The 27,973-nt window shown below is 32.8% G+C and overlaps 2 protein-coding genes across 3 annotated transcripts; one reads left to right on the top strand and one right to left on the bottom strand.

Moving 5' to 3' along the window:
• The first annotated feature begins 2,314 nt into the window (after positions 1 to 2,314).
• Positions 2,315 to 13,760, top strand: LOC145318564 (uncharacterized). The gene is made up of 17 exons (XM_080159933.1): positions 2,315 to 2,398; positions 2,528 to 2,571; positions 3,108 to 3,135; positions 3,510 to 3,564; positions 4,488 to 4,579; positions 5,501 to 5,551; positions 6,095 to 6,202; positions 8,308 to 8,371; positions 9,284 to 9,341; positions 9,633 to 9,678; positions 9,950 to 10,030; positions 10,869 to 10,930; positions 11,236 to 11,281; positions 11,969 to 12,044; positions 12,526 to 12,612; positions 13,194 to 13,260; positions 13,564 to 13,760. Exons 1-17 carry the CDS (start codon positions 2,364 to 2,366, stop codon positions 13,602 to 13,604), a joined length of 1,041 nt encoding a protein of 346 aa, XP_080016059.1. The 5' UTR covers positions 2,315 to 2,363; the 3' UTR covers positions 13,605 to 13,760.
• Positions 13,761 to 14,101: 341 nt separating this feature from the next.
• LOC145318566 (protein snakeskin-like) lies at positions 14,102 to 26,706 on the bottom strand. Of its 2 annotated transcripts, none has more exons than XM_080159934.1 (6): positions 26,594 to 26,706; positions 18,001 to 18,121; positions 17,294 to 17,358; positions 16,696 to 16,791; positions 16,272 to 16,356; positions 14,102 to 14,623 (listed from the first exon to the last, which is right to left on the bottom strand). In XM_080159934.1, exons 1-6 carry the CDS (start codon positions 26,651 to 26,653, stop codon positions 14,580 to 14,582), a joined length of 471 nt encoding a protein of 156 aa, XP_080016060.1. In that variant the 5' UTR covers positions 26,654 to 26,706; the 3' UTR covers positions 14,102 to 14,579. The 2 variants fall into 2 exon arrangements, with proteins under 2 accessions (XP_080016060.1, XP_080016061.1); XM_080159935.1 differs by having other exon boundaries at positions 16,708 to 16,791.
• Between the last annotated feature and the right edge of the window lie 1,267 nt (positions 26,707 to 27,973).

Genomic DNA, 27,973 nt, shown 5'->3' with positions numbered 1-27,973 from the left:
AACACCCTTTAGAATTAGACCGTTATAAAAAAAAGTCAATTGAATGTAAATTTGTAACACACTTTTTATTGTTAATAATATTCAAGTTTGACAAAAGATTCCCATTATGAGTGTAATGTTGTATATTATTACTGTATTATACTTTACCATTGTTCATATGATTGTTATGATTGTTCCTAAATATCCAAAGTTTGTTTAACTTGATATTACTGCGCTACCTATGGAGGCAAGAGTCCTTGTTTATTCAGAAGTGACCTTGGATTGCGTCATATTAACTTTTTTTTTAAATGCAAGGCCTCTCCATAACTGTTCTTTACCTCAAAAAGAATAAAAAAAATCAGAAAATCCATATAATGAAGTAACGGGATGTTTGTTTGTCTGCGAAACGCAGAACCGATATGGTTTTCCTTTACAGTGAAGCTTTCCATAGGTCCTGGGAAGTGTTATACATATTTTGGGGGAGAGTACCACCAGCCTCCCAAGAGAAAACGCAAAAAATATACATAGTTTGAAAAGAAACCATTTTTTCATGCCCCTAGAGGCCTCTTGGAGGCGTAGCCACTAATTAGATATAAAACAAATTTATATTTTGTAACCACTTTGAAAGCTGTGGATATCCGCACTTCAATAGAACCAAGAAATACAAGATCCAATAATGAATATCAACGGCCAGAGAAAATACATTGTACTAAAATCTTTATTTGTTGCGCGTTTACGTTTGTTGTGCGCTTCCTAGGTTTAGCTGCGACATGACTCTTTCTAGGTCTTGGCCAGCTTTTTTCAGAAATTCTGCATATTTCGAATTGTTTGTATATTATTGTTCCCGTTTAATCATCTCCTTACCCAATTTTACAATTAAACTTGAATTTATAAATTGCACATTTTGTGGATCTACTACAAATATGCACATAAATCAACCTACATACATATATCCTTATAATAAAGTAACAGGATGTTTTTTTTGTACCAAAGGATCTTGCTTAGCACTGAATCGGTGTGGTTCTCCTTTACAGGGTAGCTTTTCATAGGTGCAGGGAAGGTTTATGACTATTTTGGGGGAGGGTACCACCACCCTCCTAAGATTTTCTTTTTTAATCTTAATTGGGTTTTGGGTTTGGGTACTCTAGGGGCGTCAAGTAGTAAGGTGCTAGGAAGGGAGTACACCAGTACCCAAAGTTTAATAACAACGTTATCTCATTCGTTAAGTCAAAAACTTTGGGTACTTAAGGGGGGATCTATGAGATGTCTAACTGCAAAGGAGAACCATATCGGTTCAGCGGTGAGCGAGATCTTTCGCTACATACAAAAAAGCTTATTACTGTATATAATAGGATGGAACAAATTTTAAAAAGGGCAAAGAAAATATATACATATGTACTTTTTTGTGATATTTATATTTTATTTTCTTCATGACAGAGAACATTTTAAATCAAGATTTCAGGGATTCTTGATATTTGTTATAAGAAATATATTTTCTAATTTTATTCATGGACATCAATTGTTTTACTAATGAAATAGATCATCAGCTCCAGTAACTAAAAATATAGGTCAATTTTAAAAGAAAAAAAATAAGTACAATTGTAATAAAGTTGTCTAAAATTTGCATAGAACATGTGTAAGACAAATAAAAAGCTTTCCAGACAACTGTTGATCTAACGATTAGTCTGTTTTTGGTATTTTAATTGACCCAAAATAATATTATTTTAGTGAGATTCTCATCACTTAAAAGGGGTTGGAGGGTTTGGCAGCCGTAATTAGTCGCAGCAAAAATCTCTTTTGACAACCTGCAGCCTTTAATGGAGGCTAAAAGCATTTACTTCAGCACAACCAGCAGCCTTTTCTTTCAACAAGCTGCATCCAGTTTCTATTTTTGTAAAACCTATCATGATTAGAGTAAAACACTAGAGGGAGAAAAAGTTAAATAATTGTATTTTCCTGTCGCAATGACGTTGTGCCGGCTCTCAATTAGGTCTTTGAAAATCAACCAATGGTAACGGGAAAATTAACTCAGCCAAGTAGCAGGAAACAATTTGCTAGCATACGAAAAAGGTAATTGAAAAAGGGGGTGAGGTAATTATCTGTATATACATACATCTATGCTACAGATCTGTTCTATCATTTAGGATATAATCTATAGGAACATTCAGTGGTGTGCTCAGCAATTCACCTTTAGGTGTGAAATCTTGAAGAGATAAATATAAGGGAACTGCAGTGTTTTTCATAATGTCTTGTTTTGGAGAGATTTTGACACCCCCCCCCCCTTCCACAAGTCACTGGATATATTTATCTAATTCTATCCCTTTTCTCTGAAAATATTTTTTTTGTTGAAAAATGCACATATACTGAAGTTAGTTCATGACAAAATGTGGCTACTTAACTCTTTACTGATTCTATTTATGTAAGTTTTGTGTTATAAATAATATTAAATTTAAACATTAATTCCCCTTTCTAATTAATAACAAATAGAAGATTTAAAATAATTAAATTAATTTGGGGTTAATTATCAAAATTATATTTTATGTTCAAGAAATGTGAAACTAATTCATAGTAAAGAAGTTTTGATGGTTATTGGTAAGTTGAACAAATTATTTTTACACAATTTTATTAATATATATAAGTAATTATTAATTTAAATTCAATAATATAAGTGTAGTTAAGGGGAAAGAGTCAGCTTATACCAACAACAAAATTAATTTGGAAAAAAATCACGAAAACTATACGTGATTTTCATCTGTCGTTAGGGGGAAACTCTTAGTAGAATTGATGACCTTTTTATCTGCCCCCCAATTATTATTTTAGATTTATTTTGCTTGTTGGCTATACCTTATTCCAGGGAAAGAGTAGTTTGTCCTGGGGTGAATTCTTAAAAAAACTTTTGCCCCACTAAAATTTAGTGAGGCAAAATTAACCCCTCTAAAATTTAGTGAGGCAAAATTAACCCCTCTAAAATTTTAGTTTGCCTTAATGATTTTAGTGGGGCAAACTAATTTTAGTGGGGCAACAGTTTTTTAAGAATTCACCTCTGTTGGAAGATATCACAGAATTGGTAGCTTTGACAAAATAAAAAAAATATGCGGAAGTGATAATTCAAGAACTTTTCTTTATAGGTGGACAGTTTTTCAATACAACATCCAGGTAAAAAATGACTTTATGGAACATTAGCATAAGATTGCATCTAAGGTAAATTTTCTACATCAACATACCAATAACACTTGTTTTTGTATATTTTATAATTTTTGCATGTTATATTTTTTTTGGTTTAAGTTTAACTAACTGGTAAAAGTTTATCTCCCAAAAAAGGGGACATATGTTACAACGGTTGGCTAAACCCATCCAATTGACGTCATATTAGAAGGAAATAAGATGTAAATCGGGATACTTCGGTCAAAACTTTTATCCTTATTTTAAGACACTTTTACCAGCTTTCATTTTTCGTACACTGTTAATCAGATTTATTGTTCTCGGAGAACTAATGTTTGTGCTTGAAATTTATATATTAAAAATCTTAGGGATCATGAAATAACTCCATCTGTTGAAATTGTAGGATTTTCTCGACCATGCAGGGTAAACTTTTTACTACAGAAAGTAGCAGGATGTTTGTCTGTTTATCAATATCTCAAAGACTGTTGTTAAAAAAAAACAGTTTTAAAACTGTCAAAAATCTAATATTCTTTTTAGTCCTTCAGCGGTGAAGAAACGCTTTATTTCCAAATGTACAGATGTACCTTTATGACAAACGTACCTTTATTACAAAAGTTTTTTATGATAGACGTACCTTTATGACAAATGTTTTTATGACAAATATACCTTTATGACAAATGTTTTATGACAAGTGTATTTTTATGACAAATATGATTAGGACAATTACTGAGCCGATTTAATTGCTAGCAGTAGATATTTTCATCCTAATTTTTAAGCTACTCTATAATTCACTTTGGATGTCCGTCAGTCTGTCCGTAACGCTATGGGGGAAACGTGATTTTCTCGGCTCCTATTCAAGATAGACAGCTGAAATTTTTAGTGAAGATTGCTACATATATGCCCATCTAATATATACATTGTTTTGTCCGTCTGTCTGTTATACGGGGGGTGCTAGATTGATTCCTGGATTTTTACGTTTTCGTGATTTTTTCAACTCCTTTTCAAGTTAAAGTTTTCTCAATTCCTATTCAGGATTGACGGCTGAAATTATCAGGGATTTAATATGCTCATGTTCTACATATTTCCATCAAGTTTCATCAAGATTTGTCGAATAATTGCGGTGCTAGATCGATTCCTAGATTTTTAAGTTTTCATATTTATAAGGTTGCGTGATATTAAAGGTTTGATGATTTCCCTATTTCACCAAGATTGATATTTATTGTATAATGACTTTGCTTTATAGTATTTATTTCCCGATATCCTTTCATGATTTTTGAGCTTCGCTACTTATGGATGTTGTCATCCTTGTTCTAATTTAATTTTCATATATTTTTTTGTGTTTTTAGAGTGCAGATTTACCAGTACCATTGTATGGAATGGCGGCTTTTAGGATTGATAATAAGGTTTTGGCATGTGGCGGATTTTCTTTCGTTTACAGGTAGCTCTTCTCCCGTATAGCTTCGCAAATGATTAATAATCGCTTGATTAGAACTTGCTTTGAGCCATTTTGAAAAACCATGTATCGTATCATAGTAGAGATAATTGCTCACTTAAAATGAAATAAAATTATAAACTTAAAACAAGTTTTGTTGGCCCCCGGGTCTTGAGTGTCTTAACCTCTTTTCGAGGAAGCTTTGTGTTTATCAAGATCGAAATTAATTCCTTATCATTATCCTAAATTAAGCGCAAATGTCGTCTTTTTTGACTTTCCTTTCATAAAGTGACGCGGTATGGATTGTTTATATTTTGATGCGCCCATGTTCGTTACTTTTGAATGAGATATGAGTGTGTGAAGATTTCGGAGAAAAATTGGGCCTATCATTGGTCTCATAGTGCGTGAACAACCCTAGTATACCAGGGATTTGAAACCATAAGAACTTCAGGTAGAATTTGTTAATTTTATTTAAATGGAATGGTGTATAGGACGATTATATTTAGTTTAAAAGGCTTTAGCCAGCTAAACATGAAACTTTATTATGAGTAATTATTATGTTTTAGTAATTTTTTATGTGCCTTTATTTTTGCATTTAACAATGATTTATTAAACCAAATAATTTTCCTTTAAAGCCAAAGTTTCCAAAGATTTTTAACCGTAGAGAAAAATGATTTTAAAAAGCAATTAAGATTACGTGGTTATAAAAACTGGAATTTTGTATTAATTTATTTTATAATTTCAGGACTTTGAAATAATTTCATCAATAAATCTATAATCAAACCTGCTGTTGAAACTTGATGGTTCCTGGTATTGGGGGTTTGTATGTTCGCCAACAGATCTCGAGAACTTCCCGCTAATTCGGAAGTCACACTCAACCAAAGTGTCATGGTTGAGACATTGAGAATCTTGAATTTAATTTGTTAGGTCAGAATGCTATGAATACAACTCTGTTATGAGAAACTGGCTTCCTTCCAGGTATATTTTATATTTTTTTTTTATCGAATTTTTTCTTATTGCCCAAAGAAGAATGATAACATCCATGAGAGTAAAGATCGGCAAAATAAACAAAGTAACAAACCACCAATGAATAAGTGACATACATAGATGAAGCATTTTAAAATTTTTAAAAAATATTTATTTTTGGATTCCAATCAAATTAGCTGTTAAACTATTCTAAAATTGCTTAATTGTAACATTGTATTTACCTAATGAGAACTTATCCTTTTACAAAAGTAACAAGATATCTGTCTCTAGCTGTGTGATTCTGTAGCAAAGAATCTTGTTCATAGTTGGACCGAAATGGTTCTCCTTTAAAGTGAAGCTTCCAATAGTTCCTGGGAAGGTTAGCACCACCCTCCCAAGAGTTATCGCCCATAGAAATAATTACTCCGCCCCTTTTAAAAATACTTTTACATTTTTTAAAACTAAGATTGAAAATACTTTTATGATAATCTAAAAAGTAAGTAAAACATAACATACATTTTTGTATGTAACTTAAATAAGTAAACTTGACTGTAGGATTAGATTACCTGAATCAAATGCTTTCTTGGCATCTGCTGAAGACAACGGACAAGTGTTTCTGGCTGGTGGAAGAAACTTTGTTGGAAATTCAAGTTCTGATGGAAGGTATGTTCTCCTTTAAATCCAGAGCTGGATCTTTAAATCATTTCAATGGTGCGCCAAATCGGGGTGAGCCAACTTTCCACCAATGAGAGCACATCATTTTACGAAATGCCGCGCTGTGATTGGCTGAAATTTGGCGCACCACTGAAATGATTTAAAGATCCAGCTCAGGTAGGGAGGGGACATTAGACTGTAAACTACATGTTATCTTATTTGTTATGTTTAAATACTAATTTACCAAACCAGTATTAACTTTTCAAACAACTTTTTTTTTATATTTAAGAGGGTTATTTTCATAGAATAAGGAGGAATAGAAATGAAAACCTCAAATATTTTAGGGAATATTGAAGAAAAGTTGCGCTTGCGCAATAAAAACATAATATGAAACTTGAATAGTACACATGTCAAGTTGGGACAAAACTGAAATAATCTTTTTAATGAAAATATATTGAAAAATATTAGATTTTTCCTCTAACTTTATGTCTCTACTGCATAGATATTAACCCTTAACGGTCGGGGGGGGGGGGGGGCGTTTAACGCCCCCCCATCCGGTTTTTTCTATCTCATTTTCTGTGTGCTAAAGATAAAGAGCCCAAACTGCTTGACTTTTTAAGTATGGGTATGACACATAACTGAGAGTTGGAATTTTTTGAATATCTCCATCCTGGCGGGCACAGGATGCCAGCAAACCTGGCAGGGTCATCCAGGTAAAGAGCAAAAATATTTTTTTGACTAAAACAAAGCATTTTATCATACCAAAATACTAAAAAATCCTCTAGTAGTACATCCTTATATAAAATACAGGTGTTCAAGTCACTTTCAGGTTCCAGGTATGATCCTGCAGGTCCTGATCCTCCAGGTCTCCAGAAATCTTTAAAAGGCTCCTGTGGCCGTAATTTTTGACTTAGAGACTTCAAATTTTAAACTTAAGCTTTTCTTACATGTCTACATAACGTATTAAAATTTCATGAAGATCCAACGCCGTTTTCCCGCCGACTGCGGCGGCTGGCAGCTGCCAAGTACAGCTGCGGCCGCTGAAACTTATATTTGATATTTCTAATATAAAATTTACATAAAGATAAACATTTTCTGGAAAAAAAATTTCTTCTAGCTTCAAAAATAAGAAAGTTACAGCCGTTTGAAATTTTTAAGTAAAAAAAAACCTAAAAACAAAGGTTGTTAAATAAAAGGGTGAACGAAGCGAAAATTGACTTAGACTTATAAAAGGTCGGAAATTTATTTAAAACCATGGACTTGCACAAAAAAATTTAGCCCTCTAGCTCTAATAGGAACTGAGATAATAAGTGCGGCAAGGGGCCCGGGGCCCGACTGTAAGGGGTTAAATTTATGTTTATCTAATATTGTTTACATTTCACCACTGTCAATGTACTTTATGACGCAATTTGCGTAATCACTCAATTACGAAATGTAAACGTAACTTGCGTATAACTCAACAATTAATAAAATAATTTATGATAATAATTGAAATTAAAATACTTACAAATATATAATTGGATATAAACATCTTTTACTCTCAGACCTTGAAAGAATTAAAAATCAGCTGCTAAGGATTTTTTGTAAACAAAATCACGCGCAACCCTAATACAAATGCCGTGATCATTATTTCTTAACCAAATATTTTTAAAGTAATTTTTTTATTAAATTCATGTTTAAATGAATTTTTGTTTAAAGTTTTGCTCATAATATAAGGTTTTAATCCATTGTGAATAGGACAAATATGGCATTTATTTTTCATATCATTTCTCGATAATATCTAAAATCATGTGATTTTACTACAAGCCTTGTAGCCATTTAGGGCTTTCAAAAGTTCCAATTTTATTTCAGGCTAGCCAGGCAGAATCTTCTACCTGGATTCTATTCTATACCTTATCTTCATTGGTTATTTTGCAGCTTATACCATCAATGAAATTAATTCGAGAGAAAAAATCACTAAACCTATATATAATTTTCAGCTGTTATCAGGGGGCAACACATAGTAAAATTGGTGACCTTTTTTTCTGTTCCCCAAATAATATTTTAGATTTATTTCGCTTATTGGCTATACCTTATTCCTGGTTATTTTGTTTTCATTAATTGGGATATTTTAGAGCTCCGACAGATTGGAAATATTTTGACACTGTTTGGACTGTTCTTAATAACAGACTACAAAAGGTAAGAAACAAAATCTGACACATTACAATCTTTCCCGATTTTGTATTACTTTTGCGGAACATGATTCCAGTTACGTCATATTTTTCTTTCCCGAAAGAGGGAAGGGGGGAAGAAAAAAAGGGAAGGGGGGAAGAAAAAAAAGAGATGGGAGAAAAGGGGGTTTTCCCCATCTCTTTTGAAGAGATTTTCTTCCCCCCTTACCTTTTTCGGGAAAGAAAAATATGACGTAACTGGAATCATGTTCCGCAAAAGTAATACAAAATAGGGAAAGATTGTAATGTGTCACAAAATCTAATCTATATGTAAGACATGAACTTTTTTTCTTATACATAACGAATCATAAAAGAATAATAAAATCTATAAATTACTTTGTCCGTGTGACAGATTGTCTAGCAGTCAATCTGTTATGCTATGAGGAGACAGACTGCAATTGTTCTGTGAAGATTATTAGTATACAACTAACTTGGTCTGTTGGTCAAGCTCTAAAAGACATTTGTCAAGAAATGCTTCGTGATTTTCAATCATTTATCATCTTTTGTTTCCTCTCTAACTTTTTTTATGACCACTGAACTTTGGGCGTATGTGCAGTGTATCCATGATTTTTGTGCTTTGCTACTTGTATATATTGGCATCCTTGTTCGATAAATAACCTTTCAAGCATTTTAATTAAATGTGCTTTTTCTTCGCTATTTAACAACATATTCCAACTCTTGTATTTTAATTATGTTTTTTAAATATTTTTTTTATCAAATTATGTTTTATTTATTTGGTAACAAAAATACTTTTTAGAAAAAGGTATCTGTGTTATGTTGCTTCAATAGTAAAATTTTTTAAAAATCATATATTAAATCTTAACCTGAAAATGTAAGTTATATAATTTTAATAATACTTTATTTTTTTTCTAATTTGCAGATAGGAACACTTCCCGAAGCCATGTCAGATATGTGTCTGGTTATAAGCAATTTTCTAGGTAAACATTAAAAATAAGTATAGAAAGTCTAGATGCACAATCTCGGAATCAGACAGTGTAGGTTAAAAGAAGATCAACATTCTCATAACAAATATTACTTATAAAACAGTCTATCATTGGAAAATTCAAGCTAACCCATAAGCATTTATTTCCTATACAGATCAGACATGGATCTTGATGCAATAAAGTATCCGTTTTGTAAATGTTTAAAATTTACAGTTTATGTGTAAGAAAAGTTGTCGCAAATATAGGTATTAAATACCAAAAATAGTTTTTTTCTTATTAATTCAGGAAAAAAGTATCTATGGGTTATAGGAGGTTCTACATCCCCTCAAAGGTATTACTTTTTCAATGTTCATACTTCATACATCTTTTTAACTTTTCATTAAGTAAACCCTCCATCATCAACTTAATTTTTTTTAAAATCTGGGTGGGGGTAGAGATTTTTCCATGCGTAATTTCTCTTGGTATGGTCGAGGTAACCTTCCCCAAAAATAGTTGTAAACCTTCCCTGGACCATTAAAAAGCTTATCTAAAAGAAGAACAATATAAGTCAAGCCATAAGTCAACGACGACTTTAAAAAACAAAACATTGCTCGCTGTATCAGGTACAAAGCCACAGTGTACAGAACCAACCTGGATGCTCCAACCTTTACCTGGGAAAAGATATTGGACATGCCGGAATCAAGGTAAAATTATTAAAGCAGATTATAAGGCCTATAAAAAATGACGTCATACAATAGAATTTTCAAGGCAGCACCGGAGTAATATTCTCTAATAGAGTTAATTGTCAATCCTATAATTGCAAGGCCTTTGTTTTAGAAATGGATCTTGGACAAAGTAGCTTCAGACAAAGTAGCTTCGAACAAAGTAGCTTCAGGACAAAGCAGCTTCAGGACAAAGTAGCCTCCTAAGGAAAGTAGCCTCCACTTTTAATAAAATCATGGCCGCAGCGCTCGGCCCCCTAGCCTGCCTAGCTGCGGGCGCTTGGCCCCCAAGCCTATAACATAACCTAACCTAACCTAATCAAACATTATTAAAACTTGTAAAAACAATATTAAAAATTGTAAAAATCTATCAACAACTTTTTGCAATATCCACGAAATTCTAACCCACCTATGTATTATCAGTTGATGATATTTTTCTTAAATAAATGTTCTGAGGCTAACATAGGTTAGGTTAGGTTATAGGCTAGGGGGCCGAGCGCTTGCGGCTAGGCAGGCCAGGGGGCCGAGTGCTGCGGCCATATTGGAGACTAGTTTTCTTAGGAAGCTACTTTCTTAAGTAAATGTCCTGAAGCTTCTTTGTCCTGAAGCTACTTTTTCCTGAAGCTACTTTGTCCAAGATCCCTTAAAAATAGGTTGCTATTGTCTGCTAAGACATTCCCTCAGGATTTAACTTATGTCATGCATGTGTCAAAGCAGCAGAATGTGTCATTTAAACGTCCTTTGAATGACCCAGTCTAAAAATGGTATATTAGAAATTATAATAATGTTGCAATTTAAAAAGTTAAGTTTTTTTTTACAGGATGTGGCATAGATGTGTGTCAACAACTATTGCCCAAGAAAAGGGAATTCTAGTTATTGGAGGTAAATAGTATAACACTAACGGGTACTCCCCTAGAGGCTACTAGAGGCACTTAAGGGGGGGGAGGAGTCATCCACCCCTTCCACTTTTAATTAAGTTTTTATAAAATAATAAAAAAAAACCTGGGGGTAAATTTTTATCAAGGGGTGATTTCTCTTGGAAGGGTGAAGCTACCTTTCCTCAAAATAGTTATTATCCTTCTTAAGAGCTACATTGTACAAGGGGAACTTCATAGGATCAGTGGTTAAGGAGATCCTTTGATACACAAAAACATTCTGATACTTTTATATAATGATTATTTGTTTAGGTTACTACAATGGTGGATCTTCAATGTGGCTACCACTTGTAAATAGGTCACTACTCTATGTAAACTCAAGTCTTTTAAAGTTCATGATGACATAACGGATAGCTCTAATTGTAAATTTAGCTTTGCCTTTGAATTGCCTATTGAATATTTCTATAATTAATTCTCCTCTAAAGTCAACCTTCTGTCATTTAGGATTATAAAATCATCCTAAATTTATGTCAAATTACATTAAAACCGAGAGGCAAATGAAAACATAAGAATGTTATAAAATCACTAAACCTTCATAAAAATATATTCTTTTGTCACATATATGAAACAAATGTTGACAGACAAAGTAAGTTATATGCTGGAAGCTTTTTTTGGAAAGGGGTATCTCACATAAAACCAGCAATCTCTCTGGAATAGCAGCCGAGAAGAGTTTTGGACGGACAGACATAGTAAATTATGAAGTAGTATATCTTATAATAAAATATACAATTGCAGTATGCAATATTTATTTGATATTTATTTTGTAGGCATGGGGATGCTGTACGTATTGGTGCAAAAAATGGGGACAATATTTAAATTGATTTGACGAGGCTGTTTATTTACGTCACAACTGAGGGGAAAGAAAAGGGAAGGAGGAAAGAAACCCCCTAGAAAAGAGATGGGGGTATGACGTCACACGCCAAAACAATTTGAAATTTGTCCCCATTTTTTGCACCAATACGTACAGCATCTATTTATTTCATAGGCATGGGGCAAGCTTAGAAACTTTTGGCCTTAACCTTAACCAACCCAAATGGGAATGGATGAGTAGCCTGGCCGAGGTAATAATATTAATATTTAGAAATTGAAAAATATTCACGAACACTTTAATCCAAAAAATGGTATTTTTATATTGATTATTTTAGACTCTGATAATAGAATCATAAATGTATGTCTTTCATTTTGAAGTTCATGTTTAACACTCCATCCTAGACGTCCCGCAAGTTTTAAAACATTCATTTAGCCTTCTCAAAATTTTTTAAAAATACATTAGATTTCCCCCTTCAAACCTTTGAAACTCAACCATTACAAAAAATCGTGTACGTCCTTGCCAACAACAAATTATTCTAAAAAAAATATCATGAAAACTATACGTGTTTTTCAAGTGTCGTTTTGGGCAACACATAGTAAAATTGACAACCTCTCCATCTGCCCCCCCATCCATTATTTTAAAATCATTTCGCTTGTTGGTTATACCTTATTCCTGCGTCCTAGCACCCTATCAAAATAAATTATGAAAGTTGTTCCTAATCTCTTGACCAGGCCAAGAAATGGGGCGCAGCTGCTGGAATAATAAATGGAGTGGTGACTCTGGCGGGTGGAGGTGACTATGGTAGTGACTCCATTGAGGTACAAACAGCAGCCAAAAAGAACCGCTAAACCAAAATGCTTCTCATTTACAGTGTAGCTTTTCATAGGTCCTGCGAAGGTTTATACCTATTTTGGGGGAGAATACCTCCACCCTTCCAAGAGAAATCGCCCCAAGAAAAAATTGCTACCAACCCCCCTAAAAAACATTTCTTTATCTTTTTAAAAATAAACTTTAAGATAGGGTAGGGGTGACTCCCCCTCCCCGTCCTCGAGTGCCTCTAGAGGCCTTTAGGGTAGTCGCTAATTTGAAACATAAAAAAACATTTGGAATTTAAGAACTTGATTTTGCCATATGTAAAACTAATCACCCTTTCACCTCTGGGGATAGTTAATAACAACGTAGAGCCAGACCTTTATGGTGCTCTTAGAACAAACAACTCTTTAATTGCATAATTTTTTTCAGAATATATAAACTGCACTGTGCATGAAAATTTTAAAGTTGCTTCGTGCATTTAATATAGCAGTGAGAATACATTTCAATATGTTTGTTATACTGTGAGACAAGCTTCATTTAATGAATGTTTTCATCTTTGTTTAAAAATATATTTTCGTGAATTTAGACCTTGGCTGTCAGAGATTTTAGAGCTTCTTCGTTGAAACTTATTCAGAAAAGAGAATTTACTGCAGGTTTAATATTGTAGTATATAATAATGGCTTCTACCACGACTATAAAACCCGTTTGGATGCTTTGAAAATTTTAAAATATAGGGATTGCTGTATTTGGGTCAGATGATTTTTAAAATTGTATAAGGTTGATTTTCCTGAGGCCTAAAGGTGGCTGACGCACGGCTACCGAGTCTTATATGTGTAACATTCTGCTGTCTGAAGCATAAACAATTTTATGCTATTGAAATCAATTTAGATTAAAGAGGGTTTGATTTTTTAAAAATGTATATTATATTTTCAAAATAATCTAGATTATCTTTTTAGGTGTAGTAGTACCTTCCGAATGGTTTCCACATTGCCAATAGTTTAGTATTTAGAAAAACTTGTAGTACTAAAACCTATGTTGTGCTTTAATGAGCTTTTTTATCATACCATCAAAGTAGTAGTAAAAATAGCTAAATTTCTGCCTTGATTTACAATAATTTCTTTAATAACTAGCTTACTGCCATTAACAAACAAAATTTGTAATAAATATTACTCGACTTTTAATTTTAAAATGTGACAAATTTCTTATTATTTTATGTCTGTGTGTCTGTCTGTACAGATGGATCTCGCTAATCGTTAAACCGATATGGTTCTCCTTTACAATGTTCTTCTCATAGGTCCAGGGAACGTTTACAACTATTTGGGTGAGGGTACTACCAACCTCCCATGAAAAAATCGCCCCTAAATAAACATTACCACCCCACTTATTTTTATTACTTTTTCTTTTTAAAACTAAAATAGAAATTGGGGAGGTGTAGACCCCCCCTTCAGTGCCGATAAAATCCTCAAGGGGCGTAACCGCTAATAAAACTAAAGAAAAATTATTTTTTTATTTATAAGTTATATTAAAACATAAATCACAATTTATAACAAAACATATATATAAACTCAGGCATTCTAAATAAGCTTAAAATATAATACAACAAAATAATTGGTAATCAATATAACAAAATTATTAAATCAAAATATCAAATGTTTTAAAATCAATCTTTATGTTACTTAATTAATTATAAGGGTATTTTAATAAATTCAATGCATAAATTGATGAGAATATTGGGAAAAAAATAGTTATATCTATTTAATAGTAGGAAGTAGGGGGGTAATTAAAAAAAACAAAACAGAGCCCAATCGGTGTCTAGCAATAAATTAGAATTTAAGATTAAGACAGAGAGACATACTGACAAACAATACTTTACTTTGTATCATAAGATTTAGGATATAAATTATTACACACTCCCTGATAAAACAAGTCCCCCCCCCCCCAATCACAATTGATTTCTAATAAATTTTTCTTCTTAGTCATTTTTTCTTAGCTCCAGGAAAGAAAAGAAGGTGTCAACTGAAATAAAAACACACATTAATAGATATTTATAGTGTGGTATTATAGACAGCTTTCCATGAATATTAAAATGAAAATAAAAAAAAACTTTTCAGCAAGGCTGAGAACCGGTTCTAATCCAAAGGATATTAATCGGTTTCGAAGCCCAACTGGAAAGTATATTTCCATTACTCCTCCTTGAAAGCTGACTTTGAGATTAGTGAAAGAACTTAAGGATTGAGACCAGGTAAAATGTATAGTTAACCAACAAGCGAAATAAATCTGAAATAAATTTGGGGGATAAAAAGGTCGTCAATTCTAGTAACGACAGCTGAAAATCAAGTATAGGTTTCGTGATTTTTTCCCGAATTATTTTCGTTGTTGATATAAGCTGGATTAAGACAGTTGTGTTATTTTTTTAGTTATTAACTCATTGGGGATGGATCCTCATTCTATCTTAAGTGCTCATCTAGAGAACCCAAGGTCATCGTCCACTTATATTGTAATGCCTTACTCTAACGCCCATTATAGGATGTTAGATAAGTAACATCCAACAGACAATCAACCCTTTAATTGCATGACCTTTGTTTTAGAAGTCCTAACTGTGCATGAGTTGCGCATGTTTTCGGCCAAAGCATCCCCCTTAATCTAACAATTTAAGTCGAGCCCCTGACATAGCAGTAATATAAACAATTTTTAATGTCTATTGTTATGACGCGGTGTTAAGCCGAGATTCGAACCTATTGCTTTCCCGCGACTACGAGCGGATGCGTGTTGAGCCACGGTTGCGGGTTAGAAGGTTATTTTACAAAAGGTTTGGTGATAACAATTTAACAAATTATGAGTCAAGGTGAAATAATTAAAATGAATATCTGGAAAACTAAGTATTAAGTAAATATTGCATATGTATATTATCTTAAATGTCATGGCTTATGAGTAATTTATGATTGTAGAATTTATTTGTTTAAAAGTAGAGCTTCTCTATAATCATTTAAAGCATTCTATACTTTTGTCTGTTATAAGTACATATTAAAGTAAGTATGTAACTGGCTTGTTTGATTTATTTTGAAAAAAATGCTATAAATTAGAAATTAAACATTACTATAAGTAATATATAGTGATTTTATGACAATACCTTTTTTTTCCTTACTTGTCCTTGCTAATTAATCTTTAAACAAGGAAGACAACATCCATAAAAGCAAAGCTTTGAATAAATCAAACTGTAGAACAAATGAACTTTAACACTTGCAGAGTGTCCAAACTTAATATGCAGAATATTAATCAAAAGGTATACCCAGTATTATACATAAACTAGATGAAAAATTGCGTAAATTACAGGATTCTGTTTAAGATCAAACTTACATTTTAGGTTAAAAAATCAGATGAATAGGATAATTATATCATACAACCAGTTGTTGTCAAAAGAGTTTAAAAGCAGCATATTTTAAACGGACGTACAGACTTCTGGTAACAATTATTAAGTTGCTACACTTTCTAAATAGAACCCAACTATTGCAGGAATCATCATGTCAACTTTGAAATTGATAGGATATTTTTAACATGCCTTAATAAATTATAAGAGATATTCGGTAAAGACGGGCGAATTTGCTGACCAGTATTATAAGAAAAGCTTTGCTCTTTAAATGTATATCATCATATCAATTATTACCTAATAAAACGCAGGCGTTGATGATTGCCATACTGCCCATAGCTAACCCTTGACTCTTATATTTTCCTTGAAACACGGGAAATTCCTGGGATAAAAAAATATTAAAATGTCTGTCTGCCCATCCTTCCATCCACCTGGATGAAGCTCTGCTCTTCTGGTGATATTCCTACTGGTAAAATAATGATTTTATAGCATATTATTTTATATGGTCAAATGAAACCCCCCCTTGTTTGATAATTCCCCAAACACAAAAAAAGATATACATGATTCTTAAGATAAAAAAAACTATGAAGCGTAAAAGGTCACCATCATTCTTTGTGGCAAAGCAACTAGATGATTTTTTTTTGTATAAATGAGAGTTTACCAAGACCAGCAAGTTGACACCAATTACTGCATGTGGCTAAAGATGTGAATAATAAGATACCTGGCCCATTACATCTATTTTAGAATTGTAGAACTGAATGGCAAAAGATCCAGCAATGATGTAGCAGAAGAATCCAATCAAGTTGAACAGTATCAACTAAAACAAAAGAGTATGATATTTATGTTTTAATAGGAAACAAAATAGGAAGAGTTGTACCATAAATTCGAACTAATTCTAAACTATCTTATCTTAATTTTTTGTTTAGGAAGGGTATTAGAAAACAACTTTTTTAAGGAACTACAATAATTCTATGTTTGGTTCTAGAATTAAACCTAATATAATCAATGCTATGGTCCTAAAAATGATAATTAATTTAATTAACTTCTGTCATTGAGGGAAGTTTTCTTTAGAAATTTAAGGATGAGGATTATCTCATTTAATGATACTGAAACTTTTTGCTGGACAAAAAATGAGCAAAGCTTTTAATAGTGCCAAAAAATGACGCCATACTTGGTCATACATTGGTCAGTTAAAATGTATGCTGGCCTGCCATTGGTAATTTAGTCTGTGTATTGGCCCACCATTTGTCATATGTATTGTATGACGTAATTTTTTTATGATGTCATTTTTAAAAAAAAAGTTTATTATTTGCACTTACCGAAATTTTTGCTTTGTCTCCCATGATCATCCCAATCATCAGAATTAGAGTTATGAAGAAAAAACCTAAAAAAAAGATTTGAGAAAATAAAAAAAAGATATTAAAAATGCAACTGTTTACAAAAATTACAAAAGAAATACACTAGCAGTCCACAGGCCATGATGAAAATAATTTTAAAATAACTACAAAGTAGTAATTGACTATTCTTGACAAACCCCAAACTGTCCCAGTTTTGAGCAAGACGATTCCAGTTACGTCATATACGTTTCGGGAAAGAAAAAGGGAAGGGGGGAAGAAAATCTCTTCAAAAGAGATGGGAGAAAAGGGAAATATTTTCTTCCCCCCTTCCCTTTTTATATGACGTCACAGGAATCGTCTTGCTCAAAACTGGGACAGTTTGGGGTTTGTCCTATTCTTACATAAAAGTAACAGGATTATTGTCTGTAGATTGAGACCTTGCTAACCGCTGGATCTATATGGTTACCCTTTACAGAGAAGCTTAGTATAGGTCCAGGGAAGATCATGACTATTTGGGGGAAGGGTACCTTTACCGTCCAAAAAGTATTGGCCTCTGAAAATTTACGTTACTATTTTTTTAAGTGGAGGTTCGACTTAGCCCAACCCAGCCCCACCTTCCCCCAGGTACCCTAAAAGTCCTCTATACGCCTAACCGGTAGCTTTATACAAAGAAAACACAAAGACTTTACCTATGCAAGTAAAGATGCCAAGGTTTATTTGAGAAATAGAGTCTCCCCAGGAGCCAACCCATTTCATATCGGCCTGAGAAGGACCACAGGTATACAACATCACAACTATAAACTCAAACACCTGTACAAATATTACAATTGGGATCTACTGCAGTTCACGGTAAAATATTGCTGGTAAGCAATATTTCCAAAAATCTATGAATTTTAAAGGCTGCTAGCTGCTAAACGGCTGAACGTACAGAGCATACCCGCACACCATTTTAAGCGGTATAAGAAGGCCTACAAATAATCTGGAATAGCCAAGATCCAATGATGCACAGGGAAAGCTTCACTGAAGAAAAAACGCGTAAAATAGGTCTTTTTCGCGCATTTCTCTGCACTGCGAGATAATTATGCATTATTCTTTTATGGCTATTCCAGATTATTTGTAGGCCTTCTTATGCCGCTTAAAACAGTGTGCGGGCATGATTTGTACGTTCAGCCGTTTGGCAGCTAGCAGCCTTTAAAATTCATAGATTTTTGGAAATATTGCTTACCAGTAATATTTTACCGTGATCTGCAGTATTGTTTTTGGTATATTAAAAGGAATCACAAACAAATATGTGGGTTCCTAATGAAATTTTATAATGCAAGGCATAGGAAAACTTTTAGTATAAGTATACCTATAAAGTTTCTTTAAGTATTTCTATCTATAATTCACTTAAGTAAACTTAGTGTAAGGATTAGGATAGCCTCTGGTTATGTATACTTAAAATTTCGAAGGTAATCCCATCAAGTTAGGTAAGTTTTGTTTTATGTCAAGGTGCAAGAAAAAGCATATATGTATTTATACATAGGTGTTCCTTAATATGCACTATAAGTGTAAGTAAATACATTGATCATAAAAAAGAGCTAAGATGTTAGATGTCCAAAATTGCTTGATTCCAAGATTGTAAAGCTATTTTATTCAAAGTGTATCAAAAAGAAAACATTTGAAAGCAATGTATGCATATTACCCTGTCCCGTTTTAGAAAAATTTTGTTAAAATTTTTGCCCCCAGCCATAATATGGTTGATTTATGCAAAATAATGACCCATACAAAATATTTTTTCTGTAATGCAAAAATTGCGATGGTACAAGCACTGCAAAATTTTTAAAATTTGCAAAAAGACCTGTTTTTAAAGCTCTTGTACCATCTCAATTTTAAAGATTTTTAAAAAATTTCAATTCTAGTGTGTCAAAATAAACCTGAAATTTACCAAAAAAAATGGGGGCAGTCTCAATTCTAACATATGAAGGACAAAGGTGTAGCAAGTAATCTTTCAAAGTAAAAATTGCCAGATTTCATACACAAATAATAGGGTTAGGCCGGATTGGATGGATACAGATATCCGGCTGATCTATAATTCTGGATATCAAGTATTTAGGTTTATATTGACACACTAGAATTGAAATTTAATAAAAATCTTTAAAATTGAGATGAAACAAAAGCTTTAAAAACGGTCTTTTTGCAGATTTTAAAAAGTTTGTACCATCTCAATTTTAAATATTTTTACGAAATTTCAATTCTAGTGTGTCAATATAACCCTAAATACTTGATATCCAGAATTATGAATCAGCCGGATATCTGTATCTATTGATTCCAGCCCAACCCCATTATTTATGAATGAAAATGTGGCAATTTTTACTTTGGAAAATTACTTGCTACACCTTCTTCCATTATATGTTAGAATTGAGACTGCCCCCATTTTTTTTGGTAAATTTCAGGTTTATATAGACACACTAGAATTGAAATTTTTTAAAAATCTTTAAAATTAGGATGGTACAAGAGCTTTAAAAACAGGTCTTTTTTGCAAATTTTAAAAACTTTGCAGTGCTTGTACCATCGCAATTTTTGCATTACAGAAAAAATATTTTGCATGGGTCAATATTTTGCATAAATCAACTATATTATGGCTGGGGGCAAAAATTTTAACAAAATTTTTCAAATCCGGGACAGGCTAATGCATATAGTAGGAGTCAATGTTTTAGAAAGATAGTGACCCACCCAAAGAAAAATAGCTGTCTTAACCTCTTTTCGAGGAAGCTTGGTGTTTATCAAGTTCGAAATTAATTCCTCATCATTATCCTAAAACTAAGCGCAAATGTCGTCTTTTTTGACTTTCCTTCAGTAATAGACGCGGCATGGAATGTTTATATGCGCCCACGTTTTTCACTTTTGAATGAGATATGGGAGTGTGAAGATTTCGGAGAACAAAATTGGGCCTATCATTGGTCTCATAGTGTGTGAACGACCCTAGTATATCAGGGATTTGAAACCATAAGAGCTTCAGGTAGAATTTGTTAATTTTATAAGGAAGAATGGTGTATAGGACGATTATATGTAGTTTTAAAAAGGCTTTAGCCAGCTAAGCATGAAACTTAATTATGATTAATATATGTTTTAGTAATTTTTATGTGCCTTATTGTTGCATTTAACAATGATTTATTAAACCAAATAATTTTCCTTTAAAGCCAAAGTTTCCAAAGATTTTTACCGTAGAGAAAAATGATTTTTAAAAAGCAAATAAGATTACGTGGTTATAAATAACTGGAATTATGAACTAATTGATATTGTAATTTCAGGTCTTTGAAATAATTTCATCAATAAATCTATATTCAAACCTGCTGTTGAAACTTGATGGTTCCTGGTATTGGGGGTTTGTATGTTCGCCAACTGATCTCGTGAACTTCCCGCTAATTCGGAAGTCAAGCTCAACCAAAGTGTCATGGTTGAGACAATTTCAAAGGACTTGAAGTTTAGGCGTTAGCAAATTTCAATAACCTGATGTTTGAAGGAGCTGCACAAGCAATTTCAAAGAAGTGAAGTTTGAAGTTTAGGCATTAGCAAATTTCAAATGATTGGAGTTTGAAGGAGCTGCACAAGCGAATTTCAAAGAAGTGAAGGTTGAAGTTTAGGCATTAGCAAATTTCAAATAACCTGATGGTTGAAGGAGCTGCACAAGCAACTTCAAATGGTTCTGAAGAATAGGCATTAGCATTCTTCAAAGAATCTGGAGAATAGGCGTTAGCATTCTTCAATAGATCAATAGCATATAGTGTATTGATGAAAAAAACATTGACAATTTTTCTGTGAAATAATTACCTAGTGAATCAATATGGTGCTCACTAAAAAGCAGAAAATTGAGCGAGCTATCGCTATTGGCAATGAAAGGCTAGAGGTGTTTGACGAACAGATAAAAGTGTTTTATGAAAATCTAAAAGCCTGCCAAAGTTTTAGTTCATGTGAAAATGTGAATTTAAAATCAATTCGTGACATTTTTAGTGAGGTCAAGGACCAATCTGACCTAATAAAAAGTCTAAAATCTGCCGTGGAGACTAGTGAGATGCGCAAGTTCAAGCGTGATTTGGATGAAGCTAGTGAACAGAAAACTGTTGCAGATAAAGTTTATGCGTCGTTGGAACAGTGTACGAAAATTCTGCACTGGCTTGACAATGATTCAGACGACGTGAGGTCGAGCACTGTCGCCAGGAACCTCGACGTCGTTGAGAAGGTGAGGATGGACATGGGAGTGCTTAAAATTTCCATGGAGTTGCGCCAAGAAGTACGTGATATGTACCGAAGGCTTAGAGAGATGGAACGTCGTTCATCTAACTCGGATAAGCTTGGTGTCTGTGGCACCAATAATTACGACAGTTATCATAGTCGTATGTTGCATGAGGCTAGTGCTAGTGTGAATACAGTCTACAAATCAAGTTCTGCGCCTAGCACATGTACCTTCCTGCTGCAAATAGTTCCAGTTGTAGCACCTGGCGGCGGCGCCTGCCATGCCGCCGTCAGGTTTGATTCTGGTGCAAATCTATCACTTGTGTCTGAGAAGTTGTCCAGCAAGTTGAAGCTGAAATCTACCGGCAGATATACAAACATTTCTGTGGCTGACGGTAGTGAATCATCCTGCCGCAATGTGGTGTTCTATCTGAAGGACAGGGATGGTAACTTGAGAGAATTTGAGGCAGCTGTTATGCCTAACCTCGGAGGTGGCAACGAGATGCGCTCGGTCCATCCGGAAACCGCCGCCGAAATATTTAAGATGCCGCCAGAAAGATTTACATATATTAGTGGAGGCTTAGATATCATCATTGGAAATACACATCCTGACGTGTTTCCATCAACCTACCAGAAAGTGGGCCAGTCTATGTTGTGGCGAACCATTTTTGGTAGTGGTTTTATCTGTACAAGTGCTGACTATGGAGCTGGTCAGCAGAAATCTGCGTTTAAAGCTGCCGTAGCTGTTGATAATGAGCCGGTTGGTACTGCCGTAGCTGTTGATAAGAGTGCGTGGCCAGTTGGTTCTGCCGTAGATGTTGATAATGAGCCGGTTGGGTCTGCCGTAGCTGCTATTATTGAACCTGTTGGTTCTGCTTGTAACGCTGCTGATGAACCTTTTGGTTCTGCTAGTGCCGCAGCCGTTGACAACATGGCTACGGTGGGTGTTGCCGTGGCTAATATTGATAATGATGTTAGTTGTGCTGCAGTTATTCCTGATGATATTGGTAACGATACTGTAGCCGTTGAGAATATTGTTACGGCGGGTATTGAGCCGCTGAATGATTCGGTTCCAGCCGGACAAGAGCCGACGGGAGTTTTGGTTCCGGCTGGACAAGAGCCGATCAGAGTTTTGGTTCCAGCTGGACAAGAGCCGACGGGAGTTTCGGTTCCAGCTGGGCAAGAGCCAATAAGAAATTCGGTTCTGGCCGGACAAGAGCCGACGGGAGTTTCGGTTCCGGCCGGACAAAAGCCGGTAGATGATTCTAAATTTTATGACAGTCACACTTTTATTACTTGCCCTGGTGCTATCATGAATCAAGAATCGACTTGGCTGCTGCCAACCTTGCCGCCCGACACAGGGTAAGAGGCCTGCAAATAGCGGGTGGAAATATGGCGGGTGTTGCCGCCAGAAAGTCATTGAAAAATTTCAAACCACACATATCTAATCTACAACATAAACTATTTATGTGAAAATGATCTTTAAAGAAAAAAAATATTACAAGTTATATATTAAGCTTGTGAAGGGAACCTAAAAAGGTTCTGCAAAGAATAAGTATTCATTATTCAACTAATTTTATTGTTCATATTTAAGCACAAAAATTCTACAAAATTGTTTAGACTTTTAAAGCAGATTTTAAAAGATTTGTTTCTTTAAGTATGATTTTGAAAAGCAAAAGTCTGTGTGTATTAACTACCAAATGATTTTGCAGATTTTTTTTAGATTGAGAAAAATAGATTTTTAAGAATTATTTTTCGAGGTATTTTTTTTCATAGTTCACGTTTGCTTAAAAAATGTTATTTCTCAGATTCTCGTATGAGATAATGCATTAAAGTAAAGAACACAACATGTAAAATTATTATGATAATGTTTAAAATATTTCTTATTATTATTTTAAAAAGATTATCGCAAAAAATCAAGATATTTGTTTTAATTTGTAAGCAAATAAAGTTTTTTCTTTCACTCCGGAGGCAAGGATTCCTAATAATCCACGCGTAAAGATTTTTCTTCATTCCGAGAGCAGAGATTCGTAGTAATATATGTACCTAGCGACTTCGGACAATTTTAAACCTTGAGAAAGTATTTTATAGCAATTATTTCCTAGGTACATATATTTTCGTTCATGTTTAAAAATGTAAACTCTATTTTCTATGAGATAAGCATTTATAATAATGAACACGATGTATGATATTATTAAGATATTGATTATTATTTATATGAATATCACAGAATTAATTTAAGATAAACTATGCATATTTTAAATTAACCTTTCCTTCATTTTATCGCAGATATTGAAATAAAAGCGGTTTAAAAAAAATTTTTTGATCAATAATTGATTCTTGTTTTATGAAAATTGAGAACATTTTTTAGTAAAAAGCCACATTTTCATATGCCTATTTTTATGCCTAAAATAAGAATCAAATGAAATGCAACTAATTTTTATTCTATTTCATATACTCAAATTTAATTTTATTGAGTTTAATTTCTTTTCAAAAGTACAATTCATTTTAAAAACTTACCTGAAAAGTTTACCAAAAAGGAATAAATGTGTCGAGGTTGCGTGATTCGATATTTATTCTAAGAAAAAAATCAAGTATTTTTTTAGCAGATTTTTTTAAAAATTGCATATGAATTTCAATCAAGTAAAACATTTTTATTCAGATCAAGGAATGATTGAAAATTCATATTTAAAGTCTCATATTTTTTTTACAAAGAAAAATTGGTATTTTTTCATAATTTCAATGAAAATTCTAACGAAGATATTATTATTTTGCTATTCTTTAAGTATTAAAAAGTTTTATTGTTGATTAAGATAGTACAGTTCTTATTCATTAAGTTTGAAAAACTTTCTGCCCAAGGATTTTGAAATATTTTTTCTTACTACTCTTTTTGATGCTTAACAAAGTTAGTTTTAAGTACCTATAAATCTTAATTTTCTTGTCTAAGATTTATTTCGTTTTATTTTACCATTATTTGTTTACATTTCGACCTGATTTCGTAGGTACTTATTGATTTATTAATAATGATTTATTACCTATTGATTATGAAATGATTATTATTTAGTATAAGTTGTTATATTTACAACATCATGATTAATAGGATTATCCATTTTAGGATTTGTGTATGTGATCTTGTGATTGTCATGTGCATGGAATGTTGTATGGTACAAACCAATCCCCATCCTTCTATCCTAAAATGTGAGGTATTATGAGTCCTAGTGAGGAGTATAATATTGTGTATGCATTTCACGGGGTTTCACTTAGTTAGGAGCAGAAATTGTCATGTTTTTCGGGATGTGGCTATTCTCATGTGATTATGGTGAGTTGAGTTTAGTGAGAAATGTTGCTAGTGCTCAGCGCAAAAAAACCTTGAATCTCGTTAAGGAAGTTAATTTGACTTTCAAACGGGGGGTGTGTCTTAACCTCTTTTCGAGGAAGCTTGGTGTTTATCAAGTTCGAAATTAATTCCTCATCATTATCCTAAAACTAAGCGCAAATGTCGTCTTTTTTGACTTTCCTTCAGTAATAGACGCGGCATGGAATGTTTATATGCGCCCACGTTTTTCACTTTTGAATGAGATATGGGAGTGTGAAGATTTCGGAGAACAAAATTGGGCCTATCATTGGTCTCATAGTGTGTGAACGACCCTAGTATATCAGGGATTTGAAACCATAAGAGCTTCAGGTAGAATTTGTTAATTTTATAAGGAAGAATGGTGTATAGGACGATTATATGTAGTTTTAAAAAGGCTTTAGCCAGCTAAGCATGAAACTTAATTATGATTAATATATGTTTTAGTAATTTTTATGTGCCTTATTGTTGCATTTAACAATGATTTATTAAACCAAATAATTTTCCTTTAAAGCCAAAGTTTCCAAAGATTTTTACCGTAGAGAAAAATGATTTTTAAAAAGCAAATAAGATTACGTGGTTATAAATAACTGGAATTATGAACTAATTGATATTGTAATTTCAGGTCTTTGAAATAATTTCATCAATAAATCTATATTCAAACCTGCTGTTGAAACTTGATGGTTCCTGGTATTGGGGGTTTGTATGTTCGCCAACTGATCTCGTGAACTTCCCGCTAATTCGGAAGTCAAGCTCAACCAAAGTGTCATGGTTGAGACAATAGCCTAAAACTTTCTTTTAACTCAAATTCAAATAAGACATTTGCTTGTAAACAGAATGGTTTTTATTTTAAAGTTTAATATTAATATGATAAAATTAATGTATAACAAGGATGACAACATCCATAAAAGCGAAGCACTGAAACGGTAGGAAAAACGGACATTAACACTTGTATAGTGTCTGAACTGAATAATCAGAATATAAAAGAATAAGAATCGAAGCAAAATTGTAGGTAAATTTGTTGAAAAACTGCTTGATACAGAATAATGTTTATGGACATATTTACATGTTTAGGACTTTATTATAGAGTTGCTTCGCTTATAATATTGTTCTTTGTTGTCCCAGAAATCAATATACCAAAAATCAGATCATTCGGATAATTAGATCACATAAAAATTTGTTGTTAAAAAAGTTGAAAAATCAACATGTTTAAAATGGACGTACGGACATTCTGGTAACGATTATAGAGTTGCTACGCTTTCTAAATCGTACCTAACTACTACAGGAATCATCATGCAAAGTTTGAAATTGATAGGACAATTCTAACATGCCTAAATTAACAAATAAAAGCTATCTATCTCGGACGGACGTACGGACGGATGGACCGACCTTAATTATAGAAAAGCTTCGCTTTTAAAAACTAGGATTAAATCATTTACAAACTTAAGCAAAATTATGTTTTTTTTTATTAAAGAACTCATTTATCAACTTTTACGAAACCTGAAGGGATTTGTTCATAAAGCACTGAAAATTATTATTTAGAATTTTTTATGTCATATTTTTGGATTTTCAGCAATTTAACAATGATGATCAACTCTATAACTAACTTTGTCCGCAAGTTCATCTATTTTTTTTACTTTGTTTCTTATGGATGTTGTTTTTTAATTTTTAGCTTGCTGCTTAGTGCAAATCAAATGAACAACAACAAAAGTTACCAATTCGACAAATTTTAGTATGAACAAGGGGTTCATCATGTTTTTTGCACTGAAACCCATTTTCGATTCTTTGCAGTTTTCTGAAAATATATCTAAATGTTCATATTAGAATGTTAATGGGCATTTTTACAATCTGTGTTAAGTTTTAAAAAAACGCATAAAATTTCATGGGTCATTTCACTTAAATTTGTCATTAAACCATTAACTTCTCTCCCCTCCGCTTTTAATCTTATTTTAAGTTAAATACATATGTATGAGGCTATCCTGCTTACATAATTCCTATATTGGGGCTGTGCCCGTAGAGGCTAGGGACACAGACACATGTCATGACATGTGACATTCTTATGGCAAGCGCATAGTGATTGTTGATATTGTGTCAAACTTTAAACCAAAACATTTCTATAATCTATTACTATGCAAAGAGTTTCTTGTCTGCAAGTTAATAAAACTGTAAACTTATGAAATTATAATTAAATAAACCAAAAACGTGTTTCTTTTGTAAAGATATATTCTCAAGGAGAAACGTTATTGGTTCATTTTAGCGGCAAATTTTAAATCCTGGAAATAAAAGCTGTACGCAGATGCTTAAAGGTTTCTTGAAAATTAAAAATTGGGGGTAAAATAGCAACAATAAATTAAATTTGCAAAATTGAAATATTTATATGTAAAAGAAACTGGATCTTTCTGCGTGTGTACCGATGAACCGAGTTTGTTCTGCTGTACAGTTTATCTTTTTATACGACTTTAAAATTATTTTGGGTTGTTAAATACATAAACTAAAACAAAATTAAAGAAAGCAAATCAAAGTAAAACAGCATGCAAGAAGACATGATTCTAAATGATTTTATTAACATTGAAAATTCTACAACTGATCTCACGAAATATTTTAAAAGTGAACATATATCAAATTTGCTTTGCTTAAATCACAAATGTTAAAAATCCATTAATTAAATTCCTTTTAAAGTTATTAGAAAAACTAAATTTTGAAACAAATTTTAAAAAAGATAATTTACTTTTATTAACATGTTAAAATTAAATTTTAAGCTTAAATTCATCAGTGCAACATGTTTTGATAAGTCTTAACTTTAAAAGTAATTACGTTTAACTAACTATTCACTTACTAACACACGCTTTAATATTGAATTCATAACACGATAAAAAATACGGTTTCTCTTTGTATGTTTTGGAGTTTTTAATATAAAGATAAGAGTTACTGTCAAAGTTCATATGAAAGTAACAAAAATAGGTATGTTTTATATTCAATATTATATTCCAACTTAGTAAGAAATCTTAATGGATAAGGTCAGGGGCGTCCAATCTTTTTATTTTTTGGGGGGGGGGGGGTAAAATGGCGCGCGAAGCGCGCTGCAAATTTTTTTT

This window comes from Acartia tonsa, chromosome 5 (genome assembly GCF_053477335.1).
Source record: "Acartia tonsa isolate MP-2025a chromosome 5, ASM5347733v1, whole genome shotgun sequence".
Lineage (NCBI taxonomy): Eukaryota > Metazoa > Arthropoda > Copepoda > Calanoida > Acartiidae > Acartia > Acartia tonsa.
This window is presented reverse-complemented; position numbering and strand designations above follow the sequence as displayed.

Excerpts from the sequence above, each read along its gene's own strand:
- LOC145318564 (XM_080159933.1), top strand. The coding sequence starts at position 2,364 with ATGTGGCTACTTAACTCTTTACTGATTCTATTTAT. Across the intron at positions 10,031-10,868 it reads TTGGACATGCCGGAATCAAG|GATGTGGCATAGATGTGTGT; the intron begins GTAAAATTATTA and ends TTTTTTTTACAG. Across the intron at positions 11,282-11,968 it reads TGGCTACCACTTGTAAATAG|GCATGGGGCAAGCTTAGAAA; the intron begins GTCACTACTCTA and ends TTTATTTCATAG.
- LOC145318566 (XM_080159934.1), bottom strand. The coding sequence starts at position 26,653 with ATGGGTTTCAGTGCAAAAAACATGATGAACCCCTTGTTCATACTAAAA. Across the intron at positions 16,357-16,695 it reads AAATAGATGTAATGGGCCAG|GAATTTCCCGTGTTTCAAGG; the intron begins GTATCTTATTAT and ends TTTTTATCCCAG. Across the intron at positions 14,624-16,271 it reads CAACGCCTGCGTTTTATTAG|TTGACACCTTCTTTTCTTTC; the intron begins GTAATAATTGAT and ends TTTTTATTTCAG.